Source organism: Mobula hypostoma, chromosome 3, assembly GCF_963921235.1.
Source record: "Mobula hypostoma chromosome 3, sMobHyp1.1, whole genome shotgun sequence".
NCBI lineage: Eukaryota > Metazoa > Chordata > Chondrichthyes > Myliobatiformes > Myliobatidae > Mobula > Mobula hypostoma.
In genome coordinates this window covers 226,234,156-226,260,605 of record NC_086099.1, presented here as the reverse complement: position 1 = coordinate 226,260,605, position 26,450 = coordinate 226,234,156, and the positions used below count along the sequence as shown (strand labels likewise).

General features: G+C 44.8%; 1 protein-coding gene across 4 annotated transcripts in view; it reads left to right on the top strand.

Annotated features, from left to right (window-relative positions):
- Positions 1-26,450, top strand: part of cpsf1 (cleavage and polyadenylation specific factor 1) — a 147,012-nt gene that overhangs the window by 81,038 nt on the left and 39,524 nt on the right. For all 4 annotated transcript variants that reach the window (XM_063044660.1, XM_063044663.1, XM_063044662.1 and 1 more), the window contains exons 18-25: positions 3,887-3,997; positions 5,383-5,524; positions 10,334-10,512; positions 13,481-13,617; positions 17,628-17,805; positions 20,073-20,279; positions 22,943-23,032; positions 25,198-25,347. In XM_063044660.1, the coding sequence (XP_062900730.1) occupies positions 3,887-3,997; positions 5,383-5,524; positions 10,334-10,512; positions 13,481-13,617; positions 17,628-17,805; positions 20,073-20,279; positions 22,943-23,032; positions 25,198-25,347 (1,194 nt within the window). The remainder of the gene's footprint in view (positions 1-3,886; positions 3,998-5,382; positions 5,525-10,333; positions 10,513-13,480; positions 13,618-17,627; positions 17,806-20,072; positions 20,280-22,942; positions 23,033-25,197; positions 25,348-26,450) is intronic.

The following is a 26,450-nucleotide window of genomic DNA, read 5'->3' as shown; positions in this document are numbered from 1 at the left end:
ATTTCCTAGCACGGTATATTGTATGCCACATAGAGTATTGTGTTCAGTTCTAGAACATAGAAGATAGAACATTACAGCACAGTACAGACCCTTTAGCCCACGATGTTATGTTGACCCTTTTAACCTACTCTAAGGTCAATCTAACTCTTCCATTCTTCTATCATCCATGTATAAGAATTTCTTGAATTTCCTTAATGTATCTGCATCTACTACCACCCCTGGCAGGATGTCCCACAGGACCACGATTTTTTGTCTGTTTTAAAAAAAACACAACTTGCTTCTGACATCACCCTCTATTGCCTTCTTCTAATCACCATAAAACTGGGTCCCTTAAAATTATGAGTTCTGGTTGCCTCATTGGGGGAAGGACGCGGAAGCTTTGAGAGGGAGCAGAGGAGTTTCACCAGGATTCTGCCTGGATGAGAGATCATATCTTATGAGGATAGGTTGAAAGAGCTTGGACTTTTCCGTTTGGAGAGAAGTGGGATGAGATGATTTGATAAAGGTGTATAAGATTGGGTGGCAGCGTGGAGATACTTCTCTACGAAGGAGGTGTAAGGACCTCCTTCCCTCTGCTAGTCTGCAGGTCACCCTTGGGTAAGGTGTAGCAGCTGTTTAGCCCCCTCCCCACACCCCCAACCCTGAACAGGATCAGGTGAAACCATGGGAGCAGGTGGTGGGTGGTCGTATGAGCAGCTGGTGCAGATCACAAGTTCTGGTTATGCAACCACTGATGCCAGGTAGAAAATCTCTGAAGAATATTGATAATGGCTGGGGTCACCCGTCTTGTAGAAACAACGCCCAGGAGAAGGCAATGACAAACCATTTCTGTAGAAAAATTTGTCAAGATCAATCATGGTCATAGACCATGATCACCCGCATCAATACAACACGGCACCCAATGAATGAATGAACGTAAGAGGCATAGATCGCGTGGACAGCCAGAGACTTCTTTCGAGGTGGAGAGAGCTAATTAATACCAGGGGCATAATTTCAAGGAGACAGGAGAGATTGCAGGAATCTTTCATTTATGTGGTATCTTTCAATTCCTCAGTATGTCCCCTAAAAATTTAGTTTTGAAATATATTCCACCCGAGCCTCAATGAGGTACTAAAATACTAGAGAATAGCTACCCTTCCTTTGCATATGAAGGCAGTAGGAATAACCCAGGAAATTATAGGTCAGTGTTGGAGGGAAAAGTCTGATCTCAAACCTCCACTGCCTTGCGGCTATATCCACTCATGGGGAAGGCTTCGAGAATAAATGCTGAGGAAAATTCTGGAGCTGGAATCCCTAAGGCAGTCCTACATTGAGTGGAAAGCTGACTGGCAGCTCCTGTGGTGCTGCTGGTGCCAAACGCTACCGGTCTCTGTCATTCTTTTGGATTTATCAGCTGCATGGAGAAGGGGAGCCTGCTACAAGGGCAACAGCTTGCTCTCCATATCGTACTAGCCTGACATGCATATATGTAGACAGCTAGGTTGACCCTGACCAGTGGAGTACACAGCATCAACCGATTCTCCTTTGTCTATCCTGCTTGTTATTTTTTCAAAGGGTTCCAACAGATTCGTCAGGCAAGATTCTGATATGGGTCGCAATTGTGGACTGAGAGTGGGAAGGGGGCAGGGAGAAGGGAATCATGGTTGGGAAAAGGGGAAGGGAGAGGGTAGGGAGCAGGAAGCACCAGAGAGGTATTCTGTAATGAGCAATAAACCAATTGTTTGGAATCAAATGACCTTGCCTGATGTCTCAGGGCTGGGTGTGTCTGCACCCACGTTTCCCTCCCACCTGGCACTCCTCTGCAACCTGTTTTGTACCCCTCCCACAGCACTCCACACTCACCAGTCCCAACTACGTTCGCTCCCACCAGATTGACAAATTTGCCCTAAGGCTTTTGCACAGGACTGGACATTTTATTCAAGTAATTTTCCTACAATGCTTTACAACAGGTAGTCAAAACTGCCCAGTGTATCACCGGCACCATCAATGCATGAATACAGAAAGGTGCCCAAAAGGGCAAGTAACATCACAAAGGATCTCATCCACCCTGCTCAAGGACTGTTTGTCCCACTCCTGTCAGGGAGGAGGCTGCGTAGCATCCACGCCAGGACCACCAGACTCAAAAACAGTTACTTTCCCCAGGCAGTAAGGCTGATCAACACTTACCCACACCCCCAAACACCACTATTTTATCATTCCCTGTCACAGTCACATTGTGTACAGACACTCCTGTGCCTCGTGTCACTTTACGGACATACAATCAATCTGTGCATATAAGTTATGACAAGGTCCCACACAGGAGATTAGTGTGCAAACTTAAAGCACACGGTATTGGGGGTAAGGTATTGATGTGGATAGAGAATTGGTTAGCAGACAGGAAGCAAAGAGTGGGAATAAACGGGACCTTTTCAGAATGGCAGGCAGTGACTAGTGGGGTACCGCAAGGTTCAGTGCTGGGACCCCAGTTGTTTACAATATATATTAATGACTTGGATGAGGGAATTAAATGCAGCATCTCCAAGTTTGCGGATGACACGAAGCTGAGCGGCAGTGTTAGCAGTGAGGAGGATGCTAAGAGGATGCGGGGTGACTTGGATAGGTTGGGTGAGTGGGCAAATTCATGGCAGATGCAATTTAATGTGGATAAATGTAAAGTTATCCACTTTGGTGGCAAAAATAGGAAAACAGATTATTATCTGAATGGTGGCCGATTAGGAAAAGGGGAGGTGCAACGAGACCTGGGTGTCATTATACACCAGTCATTGAAAGTGGGCATGCAGGTACAGCAGGCGGTGAAAAAGGCGAATGGTATGCTGGCATTTATAGCGAGAGGATTCGAGTACAGGAGCAGGGAGGTACTACTGCAGTTGTACAAGGCCTTGGTGAGACCACACCTGGAGTATTGTGTGCAGTTTTGGTCCCCTAATCTGAGGAAAGACATCCTTGCCATAGAGGGAGTACAAAGAAGGTTCACCAAATTGATTCCTGGGATGGCAGGACTTTCATATGAAGAAAGACTGGATGAACTAGGCTTGTACTCGTTGGAATTTAGAAGATTGAGGGGGGATCTGATTGAAACGTATAAAATCCTAAAGGGATTGGACAGGCTAGATGCAGGAAGATTGTTCCCGATGTTGGGGAAGTCCAGAACGAGGGGTCACAGTTTGAGGATAAAGGGGAAGCCTTTTAGGACTGAGTTTAGGAAAAACTTCTTCACACAGAGAGTGGTGAATCTGTGGAATTCTCTGCCACAGGAAACAGTTGAGGCCAGTTCATTGGCTATGTTTAAGAGGGAGTTAGATATGGCCCTTGTGGCTAAGGGGATCAGGGGGTATGGAGGGAAGGCTGGTGCAGGGTTCTGAGTTGGATGATCAGCCATGATCATAATAAATGGCGGTGCAGACTCGAAGGGCCGAATGGCCTACTCCACCTATTTTCTATGTTTCTATATTTCTATGTTATCTTATGTATATATATTTATTGTGTTTTATTATTATTGTGTTCTTTATCTTATTTTTTGTGCTGGGCTGGGTAGGAGTAACAATTTTAATCTGCTTAACACTTGTGTGCTAGTGATGACGTTAAACAATCTTGAATCTTAATAGCAACTCTTGAGGCATTAGACAAACTCTTTAACAGGCAGGGAATAGAGGGATATAGACCATGCACAGGTAGATGGGATTAGTTCAGTTTGGAATTGTGGTCGGCATAGAGATAGTCGGCCAAATGGCCTGTTCCTGTTCCTGTGCCGTACTGTTCTATGTTAACCTGTTCATTTATTGTTTGGGTAATTGCTAGTCAGAAGAATCCTACTTTATATGAAACTTCAGTTGTTTCTGTCTGAGCACTTCCTTTCTTCATCTCCATCTTGGTATTCTTCACTTAGGATCAGTCAGGAGATGGAGAGAAGGCAGAGAAGGAATCCAAAGATGTCACCCCAGAGGAAGACGTAAAGAAGCATGGTTTCCTCATTTTAAGTCGCGAGGACTCAACAATGGTAGGCATAATCATCATTGTACCTTTCTCTCTTGGAGTGATACAAGAATAACATTTAATTTCTGATACATTTGGATTCCATGAATAATAAATTGATAAAAGATGATTTGCATTCAGTTCTAGCAGCTGACATGCTTTATTATTTCTTTGAACCAAGTGTCTGGTATTTCTTTACGTAGTATATTTCACAGAATCAGTTTGACCGATAATATTTTAAGTTAATAGGCTTCTATTTAAGTGTTATCACTGTTATAAAGCAGGAAACATCATTACTAATGCGTGTACAGCACACTCCGAGAATTAGTAAGGTCACGTTTAAGACCATAGGACAAAGGAGAACATTAGGACATTCTGCCCATTGTGTCTGCGCTATTATTCAATGAATGGATACGGGCTAACCCATATTGACATCAATGGATCTGGGGTTGAGAGGGTAAACAGCTTTAAGTTCCTTGGCATGGACATCATTGAGAACTTCACGTGGTTTATACACACCAGCAGTGTGGTGGAAAAGGTACATCGCCTGTTTCGCCTCAGATGGTTGAGGAAGTTTGGTATGGGCCCCCAAATCCTAAGAAGTTTCTACAGGGGCACAATTGAGAGCATCCTGACTGGCTGCATCACTGCCTGGTATCGGAACTGTACCTCCCTTAATCGCAGGACTCTGCAGAGAGTGGTATGGACAGCCCAGCGCACCTGTAGTTGTGAACTTCCCATGATTCGGGACATTTACAAGGACAGGTGTTTAACAAGGTCCCGTTGGATCATTGGGGACTCAAGTCATCCCAACCACAATCTATTCTTGCTGCTACCATCCAGGAAGTGGTACTGCAGCATAAAAGCCAAGACAAACCGGTTCCGGGACAGCTTCTTCCACCAGGCCATCAGACTGATGAACTCATGCTGATTTGAGTGTATTCTATGTTACATTGACTGTTCCGTTTATTCTAAATTGTTGTAAATTACTATGATTGCACATTGCACATTTAGATGGAGATATAACATAAAGATTTTACTCCTCATGTATGTGAAGGATGTAAGAAACAAAGTCAATTCAATTCATGACTGCTATAATTTCCCTCTCAACCCTATTCTCCTGCCTTCTTCCCACAACCTCTGTCTTTACTGATCAAGAACCCATCAACCTTCACTTAAAATATATGCATTGACTTGGCCTCCATGGCCATCTGTGGCAATGAATTGCACAGGTTCGCCACGCTCTGGCTAAAGAAATTCCTCACCTCTGTTGTAAAGGGACATCGCTGTATTCTGAAGCGTGCCCTTTGGTCCTAGACTCACCCACTAGAGGAAACATTCTCTCCACGTTCACTCATATCTATCTAACACTAGCTGGTCTGTCTGTCTGTTTGTCTCTCCTAATGGCAGATCTTGCAGACGGGCCAGGAGATCATGGAGCTGGATGCCAGTGGTTTTGCCACACAAGGTCCCACCATTTTTGCAGGCAACATTGGAGACAATAAATACATTGTGCAGGTTTCGCCATTGGGAATCCGGTTATTGGAGGGTGGTAAGTAATTACACCCAATAATCAATCCTTGTATTGGCTTGTCTTACCACAGATTCAATGTATTCACGTCCTTAGCTCCAGTCACACTTAAGTCTTTAAAAAAACCCTATTGTACCAACAGTTTGCATTGGGGTACAGAGAGAAGATTAAATTTAAAAATACTCCTGGGTAAAGAGGATGGAAAATCAGAGATAAAATGGTTTCACCTCCCCCAGTTCGCCACCTCCTTTCTTTTCACCCGCGGTGCAATCTCCACTCAGATTCCTTCTTCCCAAGCTCTCTTCCTTTTTCATCTATCACCTCCTCACTTCTCCCTTCATCCCCTCCCCTTCTCCACCCACCTAGCTTCACCTGTCCTCCACCCTCCTTTTTCTTTTGGTGTCTTCCCCCTTCCTTTGCAGTCCTGAAGAAGTGTCTCAACCTGAAACGTTGACTGCTTATTCATTTCCATAGATGCTGCCTGACCTGCTGAGTTCCTCAGCATTTTGTGGGTGTTGCTTTGAAGTTCACAGATCCATCACCCTCTGACTAAAGAAATTCCTTCTCATCTCTTTTCAAAAGGGACGTCTTTCTATTCGGAGCCTGTGCCCCTTAGTCCTAGACTCCTCCACTATATGAAGCATCCTCTCCACATTCACTTTATCTAGGCTTTTCAATATTCAATAGGTTTCAATGAGATTCCCCCCCCCCCCATTCTTCTAACCTCCAGCGAGTAAAGGCCCCGAGTCATCAAACACTCCTCATACATTAACCCTGTCATTCCCAGGATCATTCTCGTGAACCTCCCCGGACCGTTCCCAATGGCAACGCATCCTTTCTTAGAGAAGGGGCCCAAAACAGCTCTCAATACTCCATGCAGACTGACTGATGCCTTATAAAGCCTAAGCATTATATCCTTGCTTTTATATTCTAGTCCTCTCAATGAATGCTAACATGGCATTTGCATTCCTTATAATTGACTTAACCTGCACAAGGATACCCAAGTCCCTTTGCAGTTCTGATTTCCAAATTTTATCTGCTTTTAGAAAATAGTCTACTGCTTTATTCATTCTACCAAAGTGGATGACGATATACTTCCCTACACTATTTTCCATATCCCACTTCCTTGCCCATTCTTCTAATCGAAGTCCTTCTGCAGACCCCCTGCTCCCTCAACAATATTTCTTCCTCCACCTATCTTCGTATCGTACTCAACCTTGGCCGCAAAAACTTCAGTTCCATCCCATGTATCATAAAAACTCTGGTTCGGCAGCATCTGTGGTATTGCATACAGTTCTAGCTGCCCCATTAAGGATGTTGAGGTTTTGGGAGAGGGTGCAGAAGAGGTTTACCAGGTTTTTTTTTTACACAGACAGCTAATGAAATATAGCTGCTGGTGTGTCTTCTATATAATTGTGCAAGGAGATGAGTGAGGCAAGTTTTTTTTTAATACACAGAAACTGGTAGGTGGAAGCAGATACAAAGTGACATTTAAGAGGCATTTGGACAGGCACATGAATGTGCAGGGAATGGAGGGATATGGATTGTGTGAAGGCAAACAGATTTAGTTTGGCATCATACATCAAAGTTGCTGGTGAATGCAACAGGCCAAGCAGCATCTATAGGAAGAGGCGCAGTCGATGTTTCAGGCCGAGACCCTTCGTCAGGACTAACTGAAGGAAGAGTGAGTAAGGGATTTGAAAGCTGGAGGGGGAGAGGGAGATGCAAAATGATAGGAGAAGACAGGAGGGGGAGGGATAGAGCCAAGAGCTGGACAGGTGATTGGCAAAAGGGGATACGAGAGGATCATGGGACAGGAGGTCCGGGAAGAAAGACGGGGGGGGGGGGGGTGACCCAGAGGATGGGCAAGAGGTATATTCAGAGGGAGAAAAAGGAGAGTGAGAGAAAGAATGTGTGTATAAAAATGAGTAACAGATGGGGTACGAGGGGGAGGTGGGGCCTTAGCGGAAGTTAGAGAAGTCGATGTTCATGCCATCAGGTTGGAGGCTACCCAGACGGAATATAAGGTGTTGTTCCTCCAACCTGAGTGTGGCTTCATCTTTACAGTAGAGGAGGCCGTGGATAGACATGTCAGAATGGGATGTGGAATTAAAATGTGTGGCCACTGGGAGATCCTGCTTTCTCTGGCGGACAGAGCGTAGATGTTCAGCAAAGCGGTCTCCTAGTCTGCGTCGGGTCTCGCCAATATATAAAAGGCCACATCGGGAGCACCGGATGCAGTATATCACCCCAGTCGACTCACAGATGAAGTGATGCCTCACCTGGAAGAACTGTTTGGGGCCCTGAATGGTGGTAAGGGAGGAAGTGTAAGGGCATGTGTAGCACTTGTTCCGCTTACACGGATAAGTGCCAGGAGGGAGATCAGTGGGGAGGGATGGGGGGGACGAATGGACAAGGGAGTTGTGTAGGGAGCGATCCCTGCGGAACGCAGAGTGGGGGGGAGGGAAAGACGTGCTTAGTGGTGGGATTCCGTTGGAGGTGGCGGAAGTTACGGAGAATAATATGTTGGACCCGGAGGCTGGTGGGATGGTAGGTGAGGACCAGGGGAACCCTATTCCTAGTGGGGTGGTGGGAGGATGGAGTGAGAGCAGATGTACGTGAAATGGGGGAGATGCGTTTAAGAGCAGAGTTGATAGTGGAGGAAGGGAAGCCCCTTTCTTTAAAAAATGAAGACATCTCCCTCGTCCTAGAATGAAAAGCCTCATCCTGAGAGCAGATGCGGCGGAGACGGAGGAATTGCGAGAAGGGGATGGCGTTTTTGCAAGAGACAGGGTGAGAAGAGGAATAGTCCAGATAGCTGTGAGAGTCAGTAGGCTTATAGTAGACATCAGTGGATAAGCTGTTTCCAGAGACAGAGACAGAAAGATCTAGAAAGGGGAGGGAGGTGTCGGAAATGGACCAGGTAAACTTGAGGGCAGGGTGAAAGTTGGAGGCAAAGTTAATAAAGTCAACGAGTTCTGCATGCGTGCAGGAAGCAGCGCCAATGCAGTCATCGATGTAGCGAAGGAAAAGTGGGGGACAGATACCAGAATAGGCACGGAACATAGATTGTTCCACAAACCCAACAAAAAGGCAGGCATAGCTAGGACCCATATGGGTGCCCATAGCTACACCTTTAGTTTGGAGGAAATGGGAGGAGCAAAAGGAGAAATTATTAAGAGTAAGGACTAATTCCGCTAGACGGAGCAGAGTGGTGGTAGAGGGGAACTGATTAGGTCTGGAATCCAAAAAGAAGCGTAGAGCTTTGAGACCTTCCTGATGGGGGATGGAAGTATATAAGGACTGGACATCCATGGTGAAAATAAAGCGGTGGGGGCCAGGGAACTTAAAATCATCGAAAAGTTTAAGAGCGTGAGAAGTGTCACGAACATAGGTCGGAAGGGATTGAACAAGGGGTGATAAAACAGTGTCGAGGTATGCAGAAACGAGTTCGGTGGGTCAGGAGCAAGCTGAGACAATAGGTCGGCCAGGACAGGCAGGTTTGTGGATCTTGGGTAGGAGGTAGAAACGGGAAGTGCGGGGTGTGGGAACTATAAGGTTGGTAGCAGTGGATGGGAGATCCCCTGAGCGGATAAAGTCGGTGATAGTGTGGGAGACAATGGTGCTCCTTGGGTCACGATCGAGGGGTAAATAAGAGGAGGTATCCGCGAGTTGTCGCTGCGCCTCGGCAAGATAGAGGTCAGTATGCCAGACTACAACAGCACCCCCCTTATCAGCGGGTTTAATAATAAGGTTAGGATTAGTGTGGAGGGAGTGGAGAGCAGAGTGTTCCGAAGGAGTGAGGTTGGAATGGGAACAAGGTGCGGTGAAGTCGAGACGGTTGATGTCCCGTCGGCAGTTGGCAATAAAGAGATCCAGAGCAGGCAGAAGGCCAGAGCGGGTGTCCATGAAGAAGAGGAGGGTTGAAGACGGGAGAAGGGGTCATCGGTGGGGGTGGAAGAGTCCTTGCCGAAGAAGTAGGCTCGGAGACGGAGACGGCGGAAGAAAAGTTCCGCATCGTGGCGAACACGGAACTCACTGAGGTGTGGGCGAAGGGGGACAAACGTGAGGCCCTTACTGAGAACAGAGCGTTCTGCCTCCGACAGTTGAAGGTCGGAGGGGATGGTAAAGACCCGGCACGGATGAGAGCTGGGATCAGAGGGGGGAGGGGGGAGGCTGGGGGTGTCAGTGGAGAGGGGAGGGTTGGGGTGAGAGGAAGATGGAGCCTCTGAGGGCCCAGGAGTTGACGGTGGGATCTGAGGAAGACGGGGCTGCGGAGTGGTGGTGGGGGAAGGGGAGACGGGAGTCACAACAGCAGCACATAAAGACCCGGCCTGGAGTTCAAGGCTGGAGTCGCAGTTGGTGGTTGCGCAATCACTTCGAATGTGTCCATGGTCGTTGCTGGAGTCCGGGTTTTGAATATGTCCTGAGGTGTTGGAGCCGCCGAGATCAATGGCAGGGGCCGCAATTGAAAGTTCATGCCTGCTAGCGTCGGGGCCGGCAGGCTCTGGAGTCCGTAGATGTAGGATCTTGCGATCTTTGCCTAACATGACAAAGTCAAAAAAACGGCGATTGCAGGCGTGAATCCGATGGAGGACGAAATAACGGGTAGGACCATTACAGACGGCGAAGAAAGTGTCCCGAAGCTGTGGAAGGGTCTGGGATAGGGACACCAAGTACCTCCTCATGGCGGAGAGCGTCGCCATCAGAGCTTGACGGTAGAATTTAGTTTGGCATTGTGGTTATCTGAAAGGCCTGTTCCTGTGCTGTACTGTCCTCTGTTCAATTCCAGTGTTTGCTGCTTCTGAATAACTCTTCCTTTCCTCTCAGTGAACCAGCTGCACTTCATTCCCGTGGATCTGGGCTCGCCAATAATGCACTGCGCAGTGTGTGATCCCTACGTGGTGATCATGAGTGGGGAAGGGCAGGTGACCATGTTTGTTCTGAAGCGCGACACGTACGGAGGGAACACGCACAGACTGACCATGCAGAAACCACAGATACACATGGTAAGCATTCCAGCACAACACGAGGCTAAAGGAGCAAATTCCCTGGTCATGGGCCATCTGCAAAGCATTGTGCCTGAAGGATTTTCCGATAGCAACTTGAGGAAACGAGGGTGCTCCCACTAACGTTAGCAAACTTACACTTGGAAACAGATCAGAATAAGTTTGGTCAATTCTGACTTCTGGGTGACATGAAATTTGTTGTTTTGTGGCAACAATACTGTGCAAAACAAAATTACTTTAAATTACAAAATTGTGCAAAAAAAAAACAAGGTAAGTGCAAATAAAAACAGGAATAATGAGATATTCAGAGAGTAATGCAGCAATTAAGAGGGCCCTTGTAGAAGTTGAAGTGAGTTTTTTTTATCATTGACCTGTGACCTGAAATTTGTTCAGTGGCAGCAGTTTCATGCAAAGTTGTAAAATAATTATAAATTACAAAATAAATAAACATTGCAAAATAAAGAGAATAACCTGGTCGTGTTCACGGACCATTCAGCAATCTGATGGGAGAGGGGAAGAAGCTATTTCTGAATTGTTGAGTGTGGGTCTTCAGGCTTCTGTACCTCCATCCTGATGGTAATAATGGGAAAAGCGCACAGCCTGGGATGGTGAGGGTGCCGCCGCCTTGAAGCACCACCTCCTGAAAGATGCCCTCGATGGTGGGAAGGATTGCACCCGTGATGTGACTGACTCTGAACCCTCTGCGGCCTCGTGATCCTATCCTTCTTACCAAGCGTTCATGCAACAAATCAGAATGTTCTCCACCGCACACCTATTGAAATTTTCGAGAGTTCAAAATACATTTATTATTTGAATATGTATACCTTATACAACCTTGAGACTTATCTTCTTGCAACAAAACAACACAACAGAATTCACAAAAGAAAACCCTACACTCAAAGACTGATTTAAAAAGAAGACTGCCAAACACCCAACGTGTGGGGGAAAAGAAACAAATGGTGAAAACAATAAAAAAGTAAACAAATAACACACAGAATATGAACTGCAGAGTGAGTCTGCAGCATGGAAACAGATCAGCACTGAGGGCAGTGAACCTGGTTCTGAAGCTTCCTCAGTCTCAACATCTTAATCTTTTAATCTGGCTTGGTACTTATATCAGCTAAACATGGTGACGTACCAAATCTCCTCAAACTCTGACAAAATAGAGCTGATGTCGTGTCTTTGTGATTCCATCAATATAGTGGACGTAGGACTGAAGCTGCTCACCCTTTTGGCCCACTGAGACTGTACTGACTCTCCACCACCTATTCACATTAATTCACAAACACGAGGAATTCTACAGATGCTGGAAATTCAAGCAACACACATCAAAGTTGCTGGTGAACGCAGCAGGCCAGGCAGAAGGGTCTCGGCCCGAAACGTCGACTGTACCTCTTCCTAGAGATGCTGCCTGGCCTGCTGCGTTCACCAGCAACTTTGATGTGTGTCACATTAACTCAGTGTGACTCCTAATTTTATTCTCTCCAAGTTCTCCCCAGTTTCTATCGATGTACCATAGAGTAAATAATAATATTAACTTATTTATTCAATGATGTAGTTTGAAGCACTTTACGTTGCAATAAAGAGCAAACATGAAAATAAATAATAATAAAAATGAACATGGAAGTAAAAGACAAAGATGTTAGTTAAAAGCAGGGTTAAATAGGTTTTGAGCTGGTGTTTAAAGTTGCATCCCTTAGAGTTTTAGGTACTAAATTCTACAGTTTAGGAGCATAGTTCAAAACTGCTGATCTGCAGATTATCTTTTGAGGGAAATTATTTCAATTTAAGAGACCAGGGGAAGAAGACCCGAGAGCTGAGCAGGATTAAAAAACATTCTGTCTGGATGCATAACAGCTTGGGTTTGTAGGTTAATTGGACACATGGGTGTAATTGGGCGGCAGCAGCTCATTGGTCTGGAAGGGCCTGTTAATGTGCTGTATCTCTAAATTTTTTTTTAAAAGGACGTATAAGATTCTGCAGAGGGGCACTTGGACAGTGGGAAATGTTTATTTTACTTAACCTGGAACTCCTTGCTTGTAGGGATGATGGAAACACTCAAAAAGAGAACTTGAAAGGAATTGGACAGGTGCTTGGACAGGGGGATAGAACTGGGGATGGCATGAATAGCCCTATTTTGTGCTGTAACAGGCCTGTGTACAGTTTATGCTGCGATGGGCCTTTTCTTGCATTGAGGGAACAGTGAAATTAGTGTTTCTATGGTCTTCTATTCAGAGGTACGGTGCAGACCAGGCCTGGCTCACTGAGCCGCGCTTCCCTGTAACTTATCGATTTAACCCTAGTCTGACACAGGACAATTTACAATCACCAATTAACCTGCTACATGGTATGTCTTTGGACTGTGGGAGGAAACTGGAGCATTCAGAGGAAACCCACAGGAAGGGATGTACAAGCTTGTTTACAGAAGACGCTGGAATTGACTTTCAAACTCCGATGCCCCGAGCTGTAATAGTGCCTTGCTAACTGTTACGATACTGTGACATAGTGTTATCCTGATTGTATGCTGTACTGTGCAGGTGCTGAAATAAATGCCATTATTGTATTTTCACTTGGGTTGCAGGTTAGCTAGATAGCTGGATAAAAAACTTCCTGAAGAAAACTTTATTTATTTTGTTTAGAGATAGAGTGTGGAACAGGCCCTTCCGGCCCGATGAACTGCACCACCCAGCAACCTGGCAATTTAACCCTAACCTGATCACAGGACAATTTACATTGACCATTTAACCTACCAACCTGGACAGCTTTGCATTGTGGGAGGAAACTCAGGCACACATACAGAGGAACGTACCAAACTTGCTTACGGAGGATGCCGGAATTAAACGAACTCCGATGTCCTGTCGTGCTAACCACGATGATACCATGGCATTGTGCTATCCTGATTCTATGCTTTACTGTGCAGGTACTTGAATAAATACCATAACTGCATTTTCAAATTCTGCCTCTCTAGTTGTCAAAGGTGATAGCACTTTGTGCCTATCGGGATGTCAGTGGAATGTTCACCACAGAAAGCCGAGCCTCCTCCATAAAGGAAGACATGGTGAAAGGGAGTCTGTCAGAGATGGAAACCATGATCACTAATATCAGGTAAGGGCGTTGAATCCTCCGTTGTGTTTAATACCTTGGGTTCAGTAGGATTTTAAACAGTGTTTATGGTTGTTCTTGTTGAATTTTGAGGGATGTGCAAGAATATTAACAGTGTATATGCTGCCGACCCTACTATTCCTGCTTCTAGATCTGTCTGCAATAGTCATCCATTGGTTTACTGTAAGTCTTCATGTCCTTGCTCTAACTACTCTCATCAACTATCATTCCTATAGTGTGGTGACCAGAACTGCATGCTAGCATAGCCTTTAGCAAATCTCAAGGTATTATATGGTGTCATATAGGTACTTTGATAATAAATTTACATTGAACATGGAACTGTGAATTTTGAACATCTTTGTCAATCATGGCTGCACCCCCTCAAGTTTAGTCACCTGGTTACTGAAGTTCAGTCCTGGTCGTCTCATTGAAAGGATGTGGAAGCTTTAGAGCGGGTGCCTGGATTAGAGAGGTTCAATGTGAATTTATTATCGAAGTACCTTTATGTCACCGTATACTACCTTGAGATCCATTTTCTTGCAGGTATTTATAGGAAAATAATGAAATACAACAGAATTTATGAAAATCTGTTGTACATAACCATGAACTGACGAATAACCAGTATGGAAAAGAAGACAAAATGTGCAAATACAAATAAACTAATAATGATAATAATTATTATTAATTAATAGATAAAACTGAGAACGTGAGTTGTACAGTCCTTGAAAGTGAGTCTGTAGGTTGTAGAATCAGTACAGCGTTGTGGTGAGTGAAGTTGTCCATGCTGGTTCAGGACTCTGATGATTGAGAGGTAACAACTGTTCCTCAACCTGGATTCGATTCATATTGAGGCTTTGGTACTGGAAAGGGCAAATGCATTTCTCTGCTCGTGGCTAGCTCCTTGTCTCCCCAGTATAAAATAGCAAAGCTATAGTACTTGTCTATTAAACAGGCCCTTCACCCATCTGTGCTAATCCCAGTTGCCTTCATTAATTCCATATCACTCTATGGCCATTCAGAGTATAGAGGTGGTACGGTAGCATAATGCTATTACATCACCAGCCGTTAGATCAGGTTTCAATTCCCATTGCTGTATGTAAAGAGTTTGCATGTTCTCTCCATCACCAAGTTGGTTTCCTCCTGGTGCTCTGGTTTCCTCCCACATTCCAAAGATGTACGAGTTATAGTTAGTAAGTTATTGGCATGCTATGTTGGCTCCAGAAGTATGGAACTCTCTGCACATTCTCTGACTATGTTGGTCCGTAAGACATTGGAGCAGAATTAGGCTCTGCCATTCCATCGTGATTAACTTATTATCCTCTCAACCCCTTAATCCTGTCTTCTCCCTGTAACCTTTAATGCCCTGACTAATCAAGAACCTGTCAACCCCCACTTCAAATATATCCAGTGACATGGCCACCACAGCTGTTTGTGGCAATTCCACAAATTCTCTACTCTTTGGCTAAAGAAATTCCTCCTTATCTCTTTCTAAATGGACATCCCTCTATTGTGATGCTGTGTCCTCTGGTCCTAGACTGACCTACTATTGGAAGCATCCACTCCACCTAGATCTTTCAGTATTCGATAGTTTCAATGAAATCCCCATTCCCTCTCTCCTGTCTTCTGGGAGACGATATAGGAGTTTGAAAGCCCGGATGGGCAGCCTCGTGTACAGCTTCTCAGTCCCTGCTGTCCAGACTCCTGAGCCAGATTCAGGTTAGTTTACAGTCATGCACCAGGGTGCAATGAAATTCCTTGTTCGCAGAGTCAGTATACAAACCCCATTTCCAGAAAAGTTGGGATATTTTCCAAAATGCAATAAAAACAAAAATCTGTGATGTTAATGCACGTGAACCTTTATTTAACTGACAAAAGTACAAAGAAAAGATTTTCAATAGTTTTACTGACCAACTTAATTGTATTTTGTAAGCATACACAAATTTACAATTTGATGGCTGCAACACACTCAACAAAAGTTGGGACAGAGTTAAAATAAGATTGAAAAATGCACAGACTATTCAAGTAACACCGGTTTGGAAGACTCCACATTAAGCAGGCTAATTGGTAGCAGGTGAGGTATCATGACTGGGTATAAAAGTAGCGTCCATCAAAGGCTCAGTCTTTGCAAGCAAGGATGGGTCATGGCTCACCCTTTTGTGCCAAAATTCGTGAGAGAATTGTTAGTCAGTTCAAAAGGAACATTTCTCAACGCAAGATTGCAGAGAATTTAGGTCTTTCAACACCTACAGTACATAATATTGTGAAAAGATTCAGAGAATTCAGAGACATCTCAGTGCGTAAAGGGCAAGGTGGGAAACCATTGTTGAATGCGCATGATCTTCGAGCTCTCAGGCGGCACTGCCTAAGAAACCGTCATGTTACTGTGACAATTATAGCCACCTGGGCTCGGGAGTACTTCGGAAAACCATTGTCACTCAACACAGTCTGTCGCTGCATCCAGAAATGCAACTTGAAACTGTATTACGCAAGGAGGAAGCCATACATCAACTCTATGCAGAAACGCCGGTGAGTTCTCTGGGCCCGAACTCATCTCAGATGGACTGAAAGACTGTGGAACCGTGTGCTGTGGTCAGATGAGTCCACATTTCAGCTAGTTTTCGGAAAAAACGGGCGTCGAGTTCTCCGTGCCAAAGACGAAAACGACCATCCAGATTGTTATCAGCGAAAGGTGCAAAGGCCAGCATCTGTGATGGTATGGGGGTGCATCAGTGCCCACGGCATGGGTGAGTTGCATGTATGTGAAGGTACCATTGACTCTGAGGCGTATATTAGGATTTTAGAGAGACATATGTTGCCATCAAGGCGACGTCTCTTCCCGGGACGTCCATGCTTATTTCAGCAGGACAATGCCAGACCACATTCTGCACGGGCTACAACAGCTTGGCTTTGTAGACACAGGGTGCGTGTGCTTGACTGGCCTGCTGCCAGTCCAGATCTGTCTCCTATTGAAAATGTATGGCGCATCATGAAGAGGAGAATCAGACAACGGAGATCATGGACTGTTGAGCAGCTGAAGTCTTATATCAAGCAAGAATGGACAAAATTTCCAATTGCAAATCTACTACAATTAGTATCCTCAGTTCCAAAACGATTAAGAAGTGTTATTAAAAGGAAAGGTGATGTAACGCAATGGTAAACATGCCTCTGTCCCAACTTTTGTTGAGTGTGTTGCAGCCATCAAATTCTAAATGTGTATATATTTACAAAATACAATTAAGTTGGTCAGTAAAACTATTGAAAATCTTTTCTTTGTACTTTTGTCAGTTAAATAAAGGTTCACGTGAATTAACATATCACAGATTTTTGTTTTTATTGCATTTTGGAAAATATCCCAGCTTTTCTGGAAATGGGGTTTGTACATGGGGTTTTTAAAATAATAAACACAGTAACTAGTGCGAAACAGTGGAATGGTGCAAAGGATAGTAGTTCTGTCATTTCCTCTCACTGCTGCCATCAGGAAGAAGGTACAGGAGCCTCAGGACCCACACCATCAGATTCAGGAACAGCTATTACCTCTCAACCATCAGGCTCTTGAACCAGAGAGGGTAACATTTCTCACCCCGTCACTGAACAGTTCACACACCCTATGGACTCAGTTTCAATAATTCTTCATCTTGTGTTCCTGATATTTATTTATTATTATTTCTTTTATTTTCTTTTTGTATTCTCACAGTTTGTTATCTTTTGCACATGGTTGTTTGTCCGTTCTGTTGGGTGCAGGCCTTCATTGGTTGTATTATGGTTCTTGGATTTACTAAGTATGCTCACAAGAAAGTGAATGGCAGGGTCGTACCTGGTGACATACAGTACATGTACTTTGATGTTAAATTTACTTTGAATTTTGAACAATCCTGCTTATTTTCTGAAAGCGGTGTGGATGTTGTTGAGTCAACACTTGCTGAATAGTTTCCTTGTCCGTGACCTCCTAGAGTTTTGTTGCCTCACTGATGTGTTGCTTTCACTTCCTCCTCCTCAACCCCCGTCCCCAACAGCACCACCGTGGATGATGAGGAGGAGATGCTGTACGGGGAGTCAGGGTCGGCACTCTTCAGCCCTCCCAAAGAGGAGCCAAGCCGTACCTCCATGCCAACGGCCGAGAAGGAGCCGTCACACTTCAAAATGGAGCCCACCAACTGGTGCATGCTGGTGAGGGAGAACGGCGTCATGGAGGTGAGAATGGGTCCCGTGATGGGTGAGTGGAGGGGCAATAGGGAGAGGGAATCCTTTACATCTGGCCACGCTGTGTATGTTGTAAGAACCGCGCTGGGGAACCTCCCACCCATGCTTGCCACCAGTCAGAGACTGTGCCAGCAAAGCCTCCCTGTCATCTTATGCTGTGTTGTCATCATTGTCGTCATCTTAAGCTCATTGCTCCTACTGGGGCATACGCTGCTGACGGCAGCTTGCAGGATATCCTCAGTATTGGGCAAGTGATTCAAGGTGTAATCCAACAAAGTTCCTTCCTGTCCCAGCGATGAGGTCTTTGGAGTTTTTGTAGTGCTGGGATTTTATGGGATGTGGTTGCTACCCCATGCTGCCCTCCTCCTTCAGCAAGGCTTGGGGCCATCCCCGTTAGTTACGGGTACTGTGCGTTGATTGCTAACTTCGCTTCTAAAGAACACAGAGTATAGAACAGTACAGCATGGTACAATCCCTTCAGCCCACAATTTTGTGCCGACCTTGTAATCTCCTCTAAGATCAATCTAACCCTTTCCTTCTACATAGTCCACCATTTTTCTTTCATCCATGTGCCTATCTGAATGTCCCTAATGTATCTGCCTCAATACCAGCCCTGGCCGTGCATTCCATGTACCCACCATCTGTGTTTGAAAAAAAGCCTACCTCCAGCAATCCCCAATCCCTGTATTTGCCTTCAATTACCTTAAAATTATGCACCCCACCCCCCCCCCGCCCCCTGTTTGCCATGGCTCTGTCAATGCTTCTTGTACACCTCTATCAGGTCAGCTCATGTCCTGCTTTGCTCTAAAATCTCTCTTGTAGTGAGTGTATCAATGGAATTATTATGTTTGCAGTAACTTAGCTTTCTGTAAGCTATTTCTATCATAAGACATAGAATAATTAGGGCATACAGCCCATCAAGTCTACTTTGTCATTCCATCATGGTTGATTTATTATCCCCCTCAATTCCATTCTCTTGCTTTTGTTGTCAAAACCTGTGATGTTTTCACTAATCAAAAACCTATCAACCTCTACTATAAATATACCCAATGACTTGGCCTCCACCGCTGTCTGTGGCAATGAATTCCACAGGTTCACCATCCTCTGGGTAAAAAAATTCCTTCTCATCTCTGTTCTAAACGGACATCCTCTATTCTGAGACTGTGCCTCTGGTCCGAGACTCCCCTACCATAGGAAACATCCTCTTCAAAACCATTGTACCTAGGCCTTTCAATATTTGATAGATTTCAATGAGATCTCTTCCCCCGCCCCAGCGAGGCCCAGAGCCATCCAACACTCCTCATGTTAACACTTTCAGTCGTGGAATCATTCTTCACCTTGTGACCTTCTCTGTTTTGTTCCCTCACTATAGACCCTGACCAGAGATAGAAATATTGCACAGAAAGCAAGCCCCTCGGTCCTACTTGTCAAAGATGATGAACTGATCAATTCCCATTTTGCTCATGTTCCTCTAAGAACCTTTCCTATCCATGTGCCTGTCCAAATGACTTTTAAACGTTGTAACTATACCAGCCTCAACCACTTTCGCTGGCAGACATTAGACATACGCACTATCCTCTGGATGGATTAAGTTGCCTCTCAGGTCCCTTTGAACTTTTCCACCTTTCACTCTAAATATATGTCCTCTCATTTTGGATTCGCCTACCCTGAGGAAAAGTCTGTGGCTATTCACCTTACCTACATCCCTCATGTTCTTATAAACCTCAAAGGTTTTTGTGTGCCTGCTGCAACTGTCAGCTGGGGTCTCGGATAGGCAGCTTGGCCAACATGGATAAGTTGGGCTGAAGGGCCTGTAACTGTATTATAGAACTGTATGAGTGGGATAGTCTGTGCAGCAATAAACCATTGACTACAATATTAGAAGGTGGATCTATCCCTCTCTTAACTTTTCAGATTCATTTATTTATTTCACATACATTAAACATGCATGGTCCGAGGAGACACCATGTCAGGCCCTGGGGATTTATCCATCCTTATTTGCCTTGACAACAAGTATCTCCTCTTCTATGAACTGTATACAATCCATGACCTCACTGTTGTTTTGCCTCTGTTCTATAGATGCTGTGTCTGTCTCACAAGTAAATATAGATGCAAAAAAATCCATTTAAGATCTCCCCTATTTCTTTTGGATCCATGCACAAATGACCATGCTGATCTTCCAAGATGGCCAAGTTTGTACCTTGTTAGGGGACCAGCACCAGCAGCCATGATTGAACTCTTCCTTTGCTTCTGTGTAGATCTACCAGCTGCCTGACTGGCGCCTGGTGTTTCTGGTGAAGAATTTTCCAGTGGGTCAGCGTGTGTTGGTGGACAGCTCCTCCGGACAGCACGTTACCCAGGGAGAGGTCAAGAAAGAGGAGTTTGCCCGCCTGACTGAGATGCCAGCAGTGAGAGAGGTCCTGTTGGTTGGGCTCGGTAATCGCCAGACCAGGCCTTTCCTTCTGGTAAGCACTGACGTGGCGAGCGTACATCTAATACATTTGGGGTGCGATGGTAACACAGCAGTTAACACAACGCTGTAACTGCTTGGGGATGATGGAGTTTGGAGTTCAATTCCAACGCCCATGTAGGAAGTTTGTGCATTCCTTCCTGTGAGCGCGTGTGTTTCCTCTGGGTTCTCCGGTTTCCTCACACAGTCCAAAGATGTACTGGTTAGTAGGTTAATTGGTCATTGTGTATTGTCCTGTGAATAGACTAGAGTTAAATAGGTGGGTGTCTGGGCAGTGCAGCTTGTTGGACTAGTAGGGCCTGTTCCATGATTTATCTCAAAATTAAAAAAAGAAATCTTGGAAATTGTGGTAATTCTCTACCTCAGGACTATGGATGAAAATCAACAAATCCGCAGCTGCTGGAAATTCTGAATTTCTGCTGGACTGGTCGGGCAGCATCTTAGTTCATAAAACTACACTGTGCAGAAACATGCCAAACAAGATGCCCCTTCCAAGTTAGTCCCATTTGCCAGTAATTGGCAGCCCATTACCTTCGAAACCTTTTCTATCTGTCTACCTGTCCAAGTGTCTCTTGAATTTTGTCATCATTACCTGCCTAAGCCACTTCCTCTGGCAGCTCTTTCGATATGTGCACCATTTTCTGTGTGTTCATATTAAGTATTTCCCCTCTTAGTTTAAACCTATGCCCTCTAGTTCTTGATACCCCAACCCAGGGGAAAAGATGTTGTTTTGATGTTTATTATCAAAGTACGTATCTGTAACATATACCACCCTGAAACTCTTTTTATTGCAAGTATTCACAGTAAGTACAAAGAAATAAAATAATAATGATAAATAAATAACTATCAGGAACATGAGATGAAGTGTCCTTGAAAGTGAGTCTGTAGGTTGTGGGAACAGTCATGGTTGGCGTGAGTGAAGTTATCCCCTCTGATTCAGGGGCCTGATGGTTGAGGGGTGATAACCGTTCCTGAAGCTGGTGGTGTGGGTCCTGAGGCTCCTACGGTTAAGATCAATCTAATGCTTCGCCCCTGCAAAGCCCTCTGTATTTGCTCCATCTATACCCATGGTGCTCTATATACAGCTCTGTAAGATCACATCCAGCTCTATAAGATCACATCTCAGTCTCCTATGATCCAAGGAATGAAGTCCTACCCTGCCCAGCTTCTCCCTATACCCAAGTCCTTCAATTCCTGACAATGTCCTTGTGAATCTTTTGTACACTCTTTTCACTTTAATAACATCTTTCCTATAGCAGGGCGGCCAACATTGGAAACAAATCTATGGAAGGGAAGCAGTTAAAGTTTCAGCTTTTGGACATTTTGTCAGCAACCATAAAAGAGAGAACAATTTTAGATCGCCGAGAGAATTGGCAGGAATGGGGAGAACATATGGATGAGACCAGATGAGAGGATGTAAAGAAGCAATTGGAGATACAATTCCTTTCCTTCCTTTCACCACTTGCCTTCAAGAGACCCGACCACTGTTTCCATACAAAACAATGATTCTCTTGTGCTTTTCCCAATTTAATGCCGTATATTTGTTGCTCAAAGTTCAAAGAAAATATATTAGCAAAGTATGTACATGTTACCATATACTACTTTGAAATTCATTTTCATGCAGGCATTTACGGGGGGGGAGAAAATTACTTGTGGTCCCCGCTACATTGAGGAAACCAAATGCAGATTGGACCACTGCTTTGAGCTGATCCTGTGTTCCATCTGCAGGTGTGAGCCTTAGCTTCCAGTCGCTCACCACTTTAATGTCCTGCTTCACTCTGACTTGTATCTCCCTGGCCTCCACTACTCGAGTATAATGAAGCCCTATGTAACTGAGCAAAAGCACCTCAGCTTCCATCTGAGCCCATTGCAGGTTCCTGGGTTCAGTGTTCTCTAATTTGGATGTGACTTTGAATTATTGGACTTTACCAGACTATCTCAATTACTCTTAGTCCCACTCTGCCTCTGGTAAGGACCCTATTCCATTCTCCTAGTTCCTCTTTCCATTGTATTTGCTCCAATGATGAGATTTTCTGTACAGGTGCCTCCAAAATGTTGTCTTTCTTTCTAAGCTGTGGCTTCCCCTCGACCATTGCTTGCAAAACAGTCGACCGCATCGCATCAGTTTCCCTTGGCTTTGTTCTCACCCTCTTTCCTCCCCAATAGGACAAGTTTTGCTGCAAGCTGTTAGGCTTCAGGCGAGAGAAGAGTGGCTAGATCACAAAATAAAGGGGATGACAGTTTAACAAATACTACAGATGTCTGTCTCCATCTGAAAGTTCAAAGTAAATTTAATATCAAAGTACATGTCTGTCACCATATGTATCCTTGCAGTTTAAAGATTAGCTTTGTCACATGTCCGGCGAAACCTTGAAACATACAGTGAAATGCATCAATGAAATGTGTCAGTGATCCAGCACAATCCATGGATGTGTTTGGCACCAATTTTGCATGCCCACAGCTTGCTAAGCCTGTTGAGTATGGAAGGAAACCCATGCGGTCAAGAGGAGAACGTACAAACTCCTTACAAGCAATGGCAGGAACTGAACCCTGACCTTCACATTGCTGACACTGTACACTATTAGGCTTCCCACTGTGTTGCCGTGCTGCCCGTAAGTGGGAACAGAACTAACTGTCTTTGCAACTTGTCTGCTGCAGGTTCATGTGGAACAGGAGCTTCTGATCTACGAGGCTTTTCCCTATGACACACAGCAAAGCCAGAACAACTTGAAAGTCCGATTTAAAAAGGTATGTAACACCAATGTGGGAACGATGAGCTTCAAGGCTCTAATCCATATCACTGGCTCCATAAAATGAACCATTTTAGATCATGAGGCATGTGAGGCTCTCCGTCGGTTGGGGTCAGCCACAGATGTTCTGTCCTAGTTGTCTACATATATGCAAGCCAGGGCAGTACAATATAGTGAGCAAGCTGTCACCTGTGCAGCACGCTCCCCCTCTCCACGCAGCTGATGAATCCAATGGAATGGCAGATACTGATGTAGTGTCGCAGCTCTGGATTTACTCCCGGAGCCTTCCCCATGAGACCGTATGACTGCAAGGCAGTGGAGCTCTGAGAGTAGAATTTTCCTTCTGGATAAGCTGCCATCTACGGCTGATGAGCCCCATCTGCCTGGAACGACTGGTTTTAAGGTGCTAGTAACCAACCTTTGCCCCTTCTCCTGTTAGTAGAAACAGTTAGTAGCTAAGCCACACGTAAAGGCCAGGAGCTGGATTTGTCAGAGACCGGTTGAGATGCACGCCATTGGGAGCATTTAAGATCAATGTTAATTAACTAACCTAATTAACTGGTTTGTCCTTGACCTTGCAGTGCAGAGATATTTTGTCATATGTACAGAAGTAGCAACATTTCAAAAAAAAAACTCCTCCTGAAGTATTTTTGGATAGAAAGGCTCTGCATATTATAAGTATAATTATATATTATAATACTGCATTTTATATACACAAGAAATTCTGCGGATACTGAAGATCTTGAATAACACACACAAAATGATGGAGGAACTCAGCAGTTTAGGCAGGATCTGTGGAGGTTAAACAGTCGATGTTTCAGTCTGAGATACTTCATCACAAGATGCAGACTTGATAGAGCATAGAACAACACAGCACAGGCCCAAAACGTTCAAAGTTCAAAATAAATATATTATCAAAGTACATACATGTCCCTCTGAGGTACATTTTCTTGTGGCAATACTCAATAAATCCATAATAGAATAATAACCACAATAGAATCAATGAATGACAGCATCAACGTGGATTTTGAACCAGAGTGCAAAAGACAATCATCTGTGCAAATACAAAAAGAAAGAAAGAAACGTTGTGGTGAACCAAATAAATTATCATATAAACTAATCTCTTCTGACTACACAATGTCCATATGTTTCCATTTTCCTCACGTTCATGTGCCTATTTAAATTTCTCGTAACAGTCTCCAATGTATCTGACTCTACCACCAATTCCCATCCCTGACCGTGCATTCCAGGCACTCACCACTCTATATTTTAAAAAAAACTTGCCTCTAACATCTCCTTAAATTACCCCCTCTCATCTTAAATGCATGCCCTCTGGTGTTAGACATTTCAACCCTGGGAAAAAGATATTATTTGTCTGCTCTATCTATGCCTCACATAATCTTAAACCTCAATTAGATCTCCCCTCAGCTTCTGCCACTCCAAAGAAAACAACCCATGCCCCCTAATTGGTAAACCCCTCCTGCAGCCTCTCTAAAGCCTCGGAGAGGATTCTGCCCGAATTGCTGAGTTACTCTAGAATTTTGTATGTATTGCAGAAATTCATTGTCTATTCTCATACAAAAACCCTTACATCAGAGTGGCTGTTTCAGTATTGGGCAACCTCATTGATCTTGTCTCTTACATCATTCTGAATTTCATTCATGTAGTTAGAATGGGGTGGAGCTATGTCTCTACCAAAGGAGGTGTGAGGTGCTCCTTCCCTCTGCTAGTCTGCTGGTCATCCTCGGGCAAGCTGTAGCATGTGCTTAGCCCCCACCCCCCACCCCACCCCAATCGGGGTTACGTTAAGCTATGGGAGGAGGTGGTGGCTGGTGGTATGAGAAGCTGGTGCATATCACATGTCCTGGTTGTGTGACCACTGATGCCAGACAGACGGTCTCTGAAAAGTATTGATAATGGCTTCTAGTCATCCGTGATGTAAAGACACTACCCAAGAATAATTATGGTCAACAGGTGTAAGACCATAATCGCCAACGTCATATGACATGGCACATAATGATGATGAGTTAGAACCTCCGTGCATGCTTTGAAGTTGCTACGCAGTTTTAATAAGCCACTTCTTTTCTGCTAGTCCCATGGTCAGTCCTTATCCTGATGGTAGCCTTCAGCTGGTGACAAATGATGAATCGATTTCTTCCCCAGGTGCCACATAATATCAACTTCAGAGAGAAGAAGCTCAAACAGTCCAAGAAGGAGAAGAAGGTTGAGTCTGCCACAGGCGAGGAACTGATAGTCCCAAAAGCAAGGGTTGCTCGCTTCCGCTTTTTTGAAGATATATCTGGATACTCGGGGGTAAGAGATGTGTAGGCATATTGTAAAAGTATCCATTTTTCAGCAGAAATATAATACTGAAATAATGTAGTGCATAAATTATAAGTCATAGTCATACAATCTCCTGTTCTATCTGAGAAACATGGTGCCTCAGAAACAATAAATGTTCTGGTGGAAGAACTTTGCATGTCGAGCAGCACCTTTTGGAGGAAAGAAATCGCCAATGTCTCAGGTCGAAACCCTGCATCAGGCCAGCAATTTCTTTCCTCCCACGGATGTTACATGACCCACTGAGTTCCTCTAGCAGGTTGTGTGTAGGATCTTTCTCCGAGTGATGTTGCTTTATCTGCCCAACGCTGCTATGTCACCACAGTACGCTTCGGTTGACTGTAATGTACTTTGGATGCTTCTGCGCCCACCATATAAATGCAGGGCTGCTGAATCTTAATTCTGAGAATTTGGCTAACTTTTTAAATAATGACTTTGGTGATTGTCCATTGTATCTGTAGCAGCAGTTTGAAAGTAGAAAAGCCATCATAATAGGGACAGTTCCATTCTCTCGACCTCGGAAATTCGGGTCCGGTGGTACAAGTAGCTGTCACAAACCGAGGTCTTCCTTGGTTGCAGTGGGTGACCATGACTACTTCTGTGCCTCGTCGTGCCCTTCGCTCTCCATGGAGCGTTGCAGAACCGCCTTCCTGGCTGTTGGACCTCACCGTAGATCTCATCCACCCAGCCCCATCTGAGCTGACTTCACATGCTCGGATAGTAATGTCCCCCCCTTACTGGGGTATGAGGTTACCAGCAACCCTGATCTGGTTTGGCCAGCCTGTTGAAGTGGTGTATGGGGTGTGGCCACTGTCACGTGCAAACAGCTAATTGGAGCCACAGGTAAGAGCTGAGTGTCCAGTGGGGGACCAAAGGTGAGTGAGCTGCCCCAGGTTGGACATGGAAAGCCCTTTCACCAGAGCTGCTACCCCTCTCTGGACACCTCATCCACCCCCACTAATAATAATGACTTGAACCTGTGAGCAATACACATAAAATGCTGGAGAAACTCCGCGTCAGACGGCATCTATGGAAAGGAATAAACAGTTGATGTTTCCGGTCGAGAGGCTTTATCT